The following is a 12,500-nucleotide window of genomic DNA, read 5'->3' on the forward strand; positions in this document are numbered from 1 at the left end:
TTAGACCAGAGCCCTATGGCCCCCTATGTAGTGCACTACTTTAGACCAGAGCCCTATGGCACCCTATTCCCTATATAGTGCACTACTTTAGACCAGAGCCCTATGGCACCCTATTCCCTATGTAGTGCACTACTTTAGACCAGAGCCCTATGGCACCCTATTCCCTATTGAAGTGCACTACTTTAGACCAGAGCCCTATTCCCTATATAGTGCACTACTTTAGACCAGAGCCCTTTGGCACCCTATTCCCTGTATAGTGAACTACTATAGACCAGAGCCCTATTCCCTATATAGTGGTACTACTATAGACCAGAGCCCTATTCCCTATATAGTGGTACTACTATAGACCAGAGCCCTATTCCCTATATAGTGGTACTACTATAGACCAGAGCCCTATGGCACCCTATTCCCTATAGTGAGAGAGGGGGGCCATGTTCTCCTCTCATCATGTTGATCTGTCTATGGCACCCTATTCCCTATAGTGAGAGAGGGGGGCCATGTTCTCCTCTCATCATGTTGATCTGTCTATGGCACCCTATCCCCTATATAGTACACTACTATAGACCAGAGCCCTATGGCACCCTATTCCCTATAGTGAGAGAGGGGGGCCATGTTCTCCTCTCATCATGTTGATCTGTCTATGGCACCCTATTCCCTATAGTGAGAGAGGGGGGCCATGTTCTCCTCTCATCGTGTTGATCTGTCTATGGCACCCTATTCCCTATAGTGAGAGAGGGGGGGCCATGTTCTCCTCTCATCATGTTGATCTGTCTATGGCACCCTATTCCCTATAGTGAGAGAGGGGGGCCATGTTCTCCTCTCATCGTGTTGATCTGTCTATGGCCCCCTATTCCCTATAGTGAGAGAGGGGGGGCCATGTTCTCCTCTCATCGTGTTGATCTGTCTATGGCACCCTATTCCCTATAGTGAGAGAGGGGGGCCATGTTCTCCTCTCATCGTGTTGATCTGTCTATGGCACCCTATTCCCTATAGTGAGAGAGGGGGGGCCATGTTCTCCTCTCATCGTGTTGATCTGTCTATGGCACCCTATTCCCTATAGTGAGAGAGGGGGGCCATGTTCTCCTCTCATCGTGTTGATCTGTCTATGGCACCCTATTCCCTATAGTGAGAGAGGGGGGCCATGTTCTCCTCTCATCGTGTTGATCTGTCTATGGCACCCTATTCCCTATAGTGAGAGAGGGGGGCCATGTTCTCCTCTCATCATGTTGATTTGTCTATGGCACCCTATTCCCTATAGTGAGAGAGGGGGGGCCATGTTCTCCTCTCATCGTGTTGATCTGTCTATGGCACCCTATTCCCTATAGTGAGAGAGGGGGGCCATGTTCTCCTCTCATCATGTTGATTTGTCTATGGCACCCTATTCCCTATAGTGAGAGAGGGGGGCCATGTTCTCCTCTCATCATGTTGATTTGTCTATGGCACCCTATTCCCTATAGTGAGAGAGGGGGGCCATGTTCTCCTCTCATCGTGTTGATCTGTCTGCGTAGCGTCGGAGAGCAAACGCCAGCGTCTGGACTATGAGGAGATAACTCCCTGTCTGAAGGACGTCACGCTGGTCTGGGAGAGCATGCTGGGAACTCAGGCCAGGTCGAAGGTCAAGTTCAACACCGACACGGTCCACTCTGCTGTCGAACAGGGTAAACACACACGCACGCGCACACACACACACACACACACACACACACACATACACACACACACACACACACACACACACACACACACACACACAGCAAGGCCACTGGAATATCAGGTGGTTTAACACACCTCTAATGCAACTCTCTATATATACACCTCCCTCCCATCTCTCCCTCCCCCATCTCTCCCTCTCTCCCCATCCCCTCCCCCCCATCTCTCCCTCCCCCATCTCTCCCTCTCTCTCCCTCCCCCATCTCTCCCTCCCCCATCTCTCCCTCCCCCATCTCTCCCTCCCCCATCTCTCCCTCCTCCCCCCATCTCTCCCTCCCCATCTCTCTCTCTCTCTCTCTCTCTCTCTCTCTCTCTCTCTCTCTCTCTCTCTCTCCCCCCTTTTCTCTCTCTCTCTCTCTCTCTCTCTCTCTCTCTCTCTCTCTCTCTCTCTCTCTCTCTCTCTCTCTCTCTCTCTCTCTCTCTCTCTCTCTCTCTCTCTCTCTCTCCCTCCATCTCTCCCTCCCTCCATCTCTCCCTCCCCCCATCTCTCCCTCCTCCCCCCATCTCTCCCTCCCCCCATCTCTCTCTCCCTCCCCCCATCTCTCTCTCCCTCCCCCATCTCTCTCCCCCCCCCCTCCCCAGGAGTTCCTAGACAGTACAGAGGAGAGGTGTGGAAGTTCCTGTCAGAGCAGTTTGTATTGAGACAACCGGTTCCTGTCAGATCTCCATCTGACAACAGGCCTTATAAAGAACTGCTGAAACAACTGACCTCCCAACAGCACGCCATCCTCATAGACCTGGGTGAGACCCTATACTATACACTACACACTACACCCTACAGCACGCCATCCTCATAGACCTGGGTGAGACCCTATACTATACACTACACACTACACCCTACAGCACGCCATCCTCATAGACCTGGGTGAGACCCTATACTATACACTACACCCTACACCCTACAGCACGCCATCCTCATAGACCTGGGTGAGACCCTATACTATACACTACACACTACACCCTACAGCACGCCATCCTCATAGACCTGGGTGAGACCCTATACTATACACTACACCCTACACCCTACAGCACGCCATCCTCATAGACCTGGGTGAGACCCTATACTATACACTACACCCTACACCCTACAGCACGCCATCCTCATAGACCTGGGTGAGACCCTATACTATACACTACACACTACACCCTACAGCACGCCATCCTCATAGACCTGGGTGAGACCCTATACTATACACTACACCCTACAGCACGCCATCCTCATAGACCTGGGTGAGACCCTATACTACACACTACACCCTACACCCTACAGCACGCCATCCTCATAGACCTGGGTGAGACCCTATACTATACACTACACCCTACACCACGCCATCCTCATAGACCTGGGTGAGACCCTATACTATACACTACACCCTACACCCTACAGCACGCCATCCTCATAGACCTGGGTGAGACCCTATACTATACACTACACCCTACACCACGCCATCCTCATAGACCTGGGTGAGACCCTATACTATACACTACACCCTACACCCTACAGCACGCCATCCTCATAGACCTGGGTGAGACCCTATACTATACACTACACACTACACCCTACAGCACGCCATCCTCATAGACCTGGGTGAGACCCTATACTATACACTACACACTACACCCTACAGCACGCCATCCTCATAGACCTGGGTGAGACCCTATACTATACACTACACACTACACACTACACACTACACCCTACACACTACACACTACACCCTACAGCACGCCATCCTCATAGACCTGGGTAAGACCCTATACTACACACTATACACTACACCCTACACACGCCATCCTCATAGACCTGGGTGAGACCCTATACTATACACTATACACTACACCCTACAGCACGCCATCCTCATAGACCTGGGTGAGACCCTACACTATACACTATACACTACACCCTACACACTACACCCTACAGCACGCCATCCTCATAGACCTGGGTGAGACCCTATACTACACACTATACACTACACCCTACAGCACGCCATCCTCATAGACCTGGGTGAGACCCTATACTATACACTACACCCTACACCCTACAGCACGCCATCCTCATAGACCTGGGTGAGACCCTATACTATACCCTACACCCTACACCCTACAGCACGCCATCCTCATAGACCTGGGTGAGACCCTATACTATACACTATACACTACACCCTACACACTACACCCTACAGCACGCCATCCTCATAGACCTGGGTGAGACCCTATACTACACACTATACACTACACCCTACAGCACGCCATCCTCATAGACCTGGGTAAGACCCTATACTATACACTACACACTACACACTACACCCTACAGCACGCCATCCTCATAGACCTGGGTGAGACCCTACACTATACACTACACCCTACACCCTACACACTACAGCACGCCATCCTCATAGACCTGGGTGAGACCCTATACTATACACTACACCCTACACCCTACAGCACGCCATCCTCATAGACCTGGGTGAGACCCTATACTATACACTACACCCTACACACTACAGCACGCCATCCTCATAGACCTGGGTGAGACCCTATACTATACACTACACCCTACACACTACAGCACGCCATCCTCATAGACCTGGGTGAGACCCTATACTATACACTACACCCTACACCCTACACCCTACAGCACGCCATCCTCATAGACCTGGGTGAGACCCTATACTATACACTACACCCTACACCCTACAGCACGCCATCCTCATAGACCTGGGTGAGACCCTATACTATACACTACACCCTACACCCTACACCCTACAGCACGCCATCCTCATAGACCTGGGTGAGACCCTATACTACACACTATACACTACACACTACACACTACAGCACGCCATCCTCATAGACCTGGGTGAGACCCTATACTACACCCTACACCCTACACACTATACACTACACACTATACACTACACACTACAGCACGCCATCCTCATAGACCTGGGTGAGACCCTATACTACACACTATACACTACACACTACACACTACAGCACGCCATCCTCATAGACCTGGGTGAGACCCTATACTACACCCTACACCCTACACACTATACACTACACACTATACACTACACCCTACAGCACGCCATCCTCATAGACCTGGGTGAGACCCTATACTACACCCTACACACTATACACTACACACTATACCCTACACCCTACAGCACGCCATCCTCATAGACCTGGGTGAGACCCTATACTACACCCTACACCCTACACACTATACACTACACACTACAGCACGCCATCCTCATAGACCTGGGTGAGACCCTATACTACACACTACACCCTACAGCACGCCATCCTCATAGACCTGGGTGAGACCCTATACTATACACCACACCCTACACCCTACACACTACACACTATACACTACACACTACAGCACGCCATCCTCATAGACCTGGGTGAGACCCTATACTATACACTACACACTACACCCTACACCCTACACACTACACCCTACAGCACGCCATCCTCATAGACCTGGGTGAGACCCTATACTATACACTATACACTACACCCTGCACACTACACCCTACAGCACGCCATCCTCATAGACCTGGGTGAGACCCTATACTACACACTACACACTACACCCTACAGCACGCCATCCTCATAGACCTGCGTGAGACCCTATACTATACACTACACACTATACCCTACACACTACACCCTACACACTACACCCTACAGCACGCCATCCTCATAGACCTGGGTGAGACCCTATACTATACACTACACACTACACCCTACACCCTACACCCTACAGCACGCCATCCTCATAGACCTGGGTGAGACCCTATACTATACACTACACACTACACCCTACACCCTACACACTACAGCACGCCATCCTCATAGACCTGGGTGAGACCCTATACTATACACTACACCCTACACCCTACACACTACACCCTATACACTACACCCTACAGCACGCCATCCTCATAGACCTGGGTGAGACCCTATACTATACACTACACACTACACACTACACACTACACCCTACACACTATACACTACACACTACAACACACCATCCTCATAGACCTGGGTGAGACCCTATACTACACACTACACCCTATACACTACACACTATACACTACACACTACACCCTACACACTACACCCTACACCCTACAGCACGCCATCCTCATAGACCTGGGTGAGACCCTATACTACACACTACACCCTATACACTACACACTATACACTACACCCTACACACTACACCCTACACCCTACAGCACGCCATCCTCATAGACCTGGGTGAGACCCTATACTATACACTACACACTATACACTATACACTACACCCTACACACTACACCCTACACCCTACAGCACGCCATCCTCATAGACCTGGGTGAGACCCTATACTATACACTATACACTACACCCTACACACTACAGCACGTCATCCTCATAGACCTGGGTGAGACCCTATACTACACACTACACACTACACCCTATACACTACACACTACAGCACGCCATCCTCATAGACCTGGGTGAGACCCTATACTACACACTACACCCTACAGCACGCCATCCTCATAGACCTGGGTGAGACCCTATACTACACACTACACCACGCCATCCTCATAGACCTGGGTGAGACCCTATACTACACACTACACCCTACAGCACGCCATCCTCATAGACCTGGGTGAGACCCTACACTACACACTACACACTACACCCTACACCCTACACACTACACACTACACACTACACCCTACAGCACACCATCCTCATAGACCTGGGTGAGACCCTATACTACACACTACACCCTACACCCTACAGCACGCCATCCTCATAGACCTGGGTGAGACCCTATACTATACACTACACACTACACACTACACCCTACACACTACACACTACACCCTACAGCACGCCATCCTCATAGACCTGGGTGAGACCCTATACTACACACTACACACTACACCCTACAGCACGCCATCCTCATAGACCTGGGTGAGACCCTACACTACACACTACACACTACACCCTACACCCTACACACTACACACTACACACTACACCCTACAGCACGCCATCCTCATAGACCTGGGTGAGACCCTATACTACACACTACACCCTACAGCACGCCATCCTCATAGACCTGGGTGAGACCCTATACTACACACTACACACTACACCCTACAGCACGCCATCCTCATAGACCTGGGTGAGACCCTACACTATACACTATACACTACACACTACACACTACACACTACACACTACAGCACGCCATCCTCATAGACCTGGGTGAGACCCTATACTATACACTACACACTACACACTATACACTACACCCTACACCCTACAGCACGCCATCCTCATAGACCTGGGTGAGACCCTATACTACACACTATACACTACACACTACAGCACGCCATCCTCATAGACCTGGGTAAGACCCTATACTACACACTATACACTACACCCTACACACTACACACTACACCCTACAGCACGCCATCCTCATAGACCTGGGTGAGACCCTATACTACACACTATACACTACACACTACAGCACGCCATCCTCATAGACCTGGGTGAGACCCTATACTATACACTACACACTATACCCTACACACTACACCCTACACACTACACCCTACAGCACGCCATCCTCATAGACCTGGGTGAGACCCTATACTATACACTACACCCTACACCCTACAGCACGCCATCCTCATAGACCTGGGTAAGACCCTATACTATATACTACACACTACACCCTACACCCTACAGCACGCCATCCTCATAGACCTGGGTGAGACCCTATACTATACACTACACACTACACCCTACAGCACGCCATCCTCATAGACCTGGGTGAGACCCTATACTATACACTACACACTACACCCTACAGCACGCCATCCTCATAGACCTGGGTGAGACCCTATACTATACACTACACACTACACTACACCCTACAGCACGCTATCCTCATAGACCTGGGTGAGACCCTATACTATACACTACACACTACACCCTACAGCACGCCATCCTCATAGACCTGGGTGAGACCCTATACTACACACTACACCCTACACCCTACACCCTACAGCACGCCATCCTCATAGACCTGGGTGAGACCCTATACTATACACTACACACTACACACTACACACTACACCCTACACACTACACACTACACCCTACAGCACGCCATCCTCATAGACCTGGGTGAGACCCTATACTATACACTACACACTACACACTACACACTACACACTACACACTACACGCTACAGCACGCCATCCTCATAGACCTGGGTGAGACCCTATACTACACACTATACACTACACACTACACACTACACACTATACACTACACACTATACACAACACACTACACACTACAGCACGCCATCCTCATAGACCTGGGTGAGACCCTATACTATACACTACACCCTACAGCACGCCATCCTCATAGACCTGGGTGAGACCCTATACTACACACTACACCCTACACACTACACCCTACACCCTACAGCACGCCATCCTCATAGACCTGGGTGAGACCCTATACTATACACTACACACTACACCCTACAGCACGCCATCCTCATAGACCTGGGTGAGACCCTATACTATACACTACACACTACACCCTACAGCACGCCATCCTCATAGACCTGGGTGAGACCCTATACTATACACTACACACTACACCCTACAGCACGCCATCCTCATAGACCTGGGTGAGACCCTATACTATACACTACACACTACACCCTACAGCACGCCATCCTCATAGACCTGGGTGAGACCCTATACTACACACTATACACTACACCCTACACACTACACCCTACACACTACACACTACACCCTACAGCACGCCATCCTCATAGACCTGGGTGAGACCCTATACTATACACTACACACTACACCCTACAGCACGCCATCCTCATAGACCTGGGTGAGACCCTATACTACACACTATACACTACACCCTACACACTACACCCTACACACTACACACTACACCCTACAGCACGCCATCCTCATAGACCTGGGTGAGACCCTATACTATACACTACACACTACACCCTACAGCACGCCATCCTCATAGACCTGGGTGAGACCCTATACTATACACTACACCCTACAGCACGCCATCCTCATAGACCTGGGTGAGACCCTATACTATACACTACACACTATACCCTACACACTACACCCTACACACTACACCCTACAGCACGCCATCCTCATAGACCTGGGTGAGACCCTATACTATACACTACACACTACACCCTACAGCACGCCATCCTCATAGACCTGGGTGAGACCCTATACTATACACTACACCCTACACCCTACAGCACGCCATCCTCATAGACCTGGGTGAGACCCTATACTATACACTACACCCTACACCCTACAGCACGCCATCCTCATAGACCTGGGTGAGACCCTATACTATACACTATACACTACACCCTACACCCTACAGCACGCCATCCTCATAGACCTGGGTGAGACCCTATACTATACACTACACCCTACACCCTACAGCACGCCATCCTCATAGACCTGGGTGAGACCCTATACTATACACTACACACTACACCCTACAGCACGCCATCCTCATAGACCTGGGTGAGACCCTATACTATACACTACACACTACACACTACACACTACACCCTACAGCACGCCATCCTCATAGACCTGGGTGAGACCCTATACTATACACTACACACTACACCCTACACACTACACACTACACACTACACCCTACAGCACGCCATCCTCATAGACCTGGGTGAGACCCTATACTACACACTACACCCTACAGCACGCCATCCTCATAGACCTGGGTGAGACCCTACACTACACACTACACACTACACCCTACACACTACACACTACACACTACACCCTACAGCACGCCATCCTCATAGACCTGGGTGAGACCCTATACTACACACTACACACTACACCCTACAGCACGCCATCCTCATAGACCTGGGTGAGACCCTATACTATACACTACACACTACACCCTACAGCACGCCATCCTCATAGACCTGGGTGAGACCCTATACTATACACTACACACTACACCCTACAGCACGCCATCCTCATAGACCTGGGTGAGACCCTATACTATACACTACACCCTACACCCTACAGCACGCCATCCTCATAGACCTGGGTGAGACCCTATACTATACACTACACACTACACACTACACCCTACACACTACACACTACACACTACATCCTACAGCACGCCATCCTCATAGACCTGGGTGAGACCCTATACTACACACTACACACTACACCCTACAGCACGCCATCCTCATAGACCTGGGTGAGACCCTACACTACACACTACACCCTACACCCTACACACTACACACTACACACTACACCCTACAGCACGCCATCCTCATAGACCTGGGTGAGACCCTATACTACACACTACACACTACACACTATACACTACACACTACACACTACACCCTACAGCACGCCATCCTCATAGACCTGGGTGAGACCCTACACTACACACTACACCCTACACCCTACACACTACACACTACACACTACACCCTACAGCACGCCATCCTCATAGACCTGGGTGAGACCCTATACTATACACTACACACTACACACTACACACTACACCCTACACCCTACAGCACGCCATCCTCATAGACCTGGGTGAGACCCTATACTATACACTATACACTACACACTACAGCACGCCATCCTCATAGACCTGGGTGAGACCCTATACTCTACACTACACACTACACACTATACACTACACCCTACACCCTACAGCACGCCATCCTCATAGACCTGGGTGAGACCCTATACTACACACTATACACTACACACTACACCCTACACACTACACCCTACAGCACGCCATCCTCATAGACCTGGGTGAGACCCTATACTATACACCACACCCTACACCCTACAGCACGCCATCCTCATAGACCTGGGTGAGACCCTATACTATACACTACACACTATACCCTACACACTACACCCTACACACTACACCCTACAGCACGCCATCCTCATAGACCTGGGTGAGACCCTATACTATACACTACACCCTACACCCTACAGCACGCCATCCTCATAGACCTGGGTGAGACCCTATACTACACACTACACACTACACACTACACCCTACAGCACGCCATCCTCATAGACCTGGGTGAGACCCTATACTATACACTACACACTACACCCTACAGCACGCCATCCTCATAGACCTGGGTGAGACCCTATACTACACACTACACCCTACACCCTACACCCTACAGCACGCCATCCTCATAGACCTGGGTGAGACCCTATACTATACACTACACACTACACACTACACACTACACCCTACACACTACACACTACACACTACACACTACACACTATACACTACACACTATACACAACACACTACACACTACAGCACGCCATCCTCATAGACCTGGGTGAGACCCTATACTATACACTACACCCTACAGCACGCCATCCTCATAGACCTGGGTGAGACCCTATACTACACACTACACCCTACACCCTACACCCTACAGCACGCCATCCTCATAGACCTGGGTGAGACCCTATACTATACACTACACACTACACACTACACACTACACCCTACACACTACACACTACACACTACACACTATACACTATACACTACACCCTACACACTACACCCTACACCCTACAGCACGCCATCCTCATAGACCTGGGTGAGACCCTATACTATACACTACACACTACACACTACACCCTACAGCACGCCATCCTCATAGACCTGGGTGAGACCCTATACTATACACTACACCCTACAGCACGCCATCCTCATAGACCTGGGTGAGACCCTATACTATACACTACACCCTACACCCTACAGCACGCCATCCTCATAGACCTGGGTGAGACCCTATACTATACACTACACACTACACCCTACAGCACGCCATCCTCATAGACCTGGGTGAGACCCTATACTATACACTACACCCTACACCCTACACACTACACACTACACACTACACCCTACAGCACGCCATCCTCATAGACCTGGGTGAGACCCTATACTATACACTACACACTACACCCTACATCACGCCATCCTCATAGACCTGGGTGAGACCCTATACTATACACTACACCCTACACCCTACAGCACGCCATCCTCATAGACCTGGGTGAGACCCTATACTATACACTACACACTACACACTACACCCTACACCCTACAGCACGCCATCCTCATAGACCTGGGTGAGACCCTATACTATACACTACACCCTACACCCTACAGCACGCCATCCTCATAGACCTGGGTGAGACCCTATACTATACACTACACACTACACCCTACAGCACGCCATCCTCATAGACCTGGGTGAGACCCTATACTACACACTATACACTACACCCTACACACTACACCCTACAGCACGCCATCCTCATAGACCTGGGTGAGACCCTATACTACACACTATACACTACACCCTACAGCACGCCATCCTCATAGACCTGGGTAAGACCCTATACTATACACTACACCCTACACCCTACAGCACGCCATCCTCATAGACCTGGGTGAGACCCTATACTATACACTACACCCTACACCCTACAGCACGCCATCCTCATAGACCTGGGTGAGACCCTACACTACATCCTACACACTACACGCTACACACTACACCCTACAGCACGCCATCCTCATAGACCTGGGTGAGACCCTACACCCTACA

At 50.4% G+C, this 12,500-nt stretch overlaps 1 protein-coding gene across 1 annotated transcript in view; it reads left to right on the forward strand.

Annotated features, from left to right (window-relative positions):
• LOC118936694 (TBC1 domain family member 1-like) overlaps window positions 1-12,500 on the forward strand; it is a gene marked incomplete at its 5' end in the record, with an annotated part of 123,517 nt that overhangs the window by 95,163 nt on the left and 15,854 nt on the right. Inside the window, 2 exons of the mRNA XM_036989408.1 lie at window positions 1,509-1,658; window positions 2,293-2,451. Coding sequence (XP_036845303.1) covers window positions 1,509-1,658; window positions 2,293-2,451 — 309 coding nt within the window. The remainder of the gene's footprint in view (window positions 1-1,508; window positions 1,659-2,292; window positions 2,452-12,500) is intronic.

Source organism: Oncorhynchus mykiss, chromosome 10, assembly GCF_013265735.2.
Source record: "Oncorhynchus mykiss isolate Arlee chromosome 10, USDA_OmykA_1.1, whole genome shotgun sequence".
NCBI lineage: Eukaryota > Metazoa > Chordata > Actinopteri > Salmoniformes > Salmonidae > Oncorhynchus > Oncorhynchus mykiss.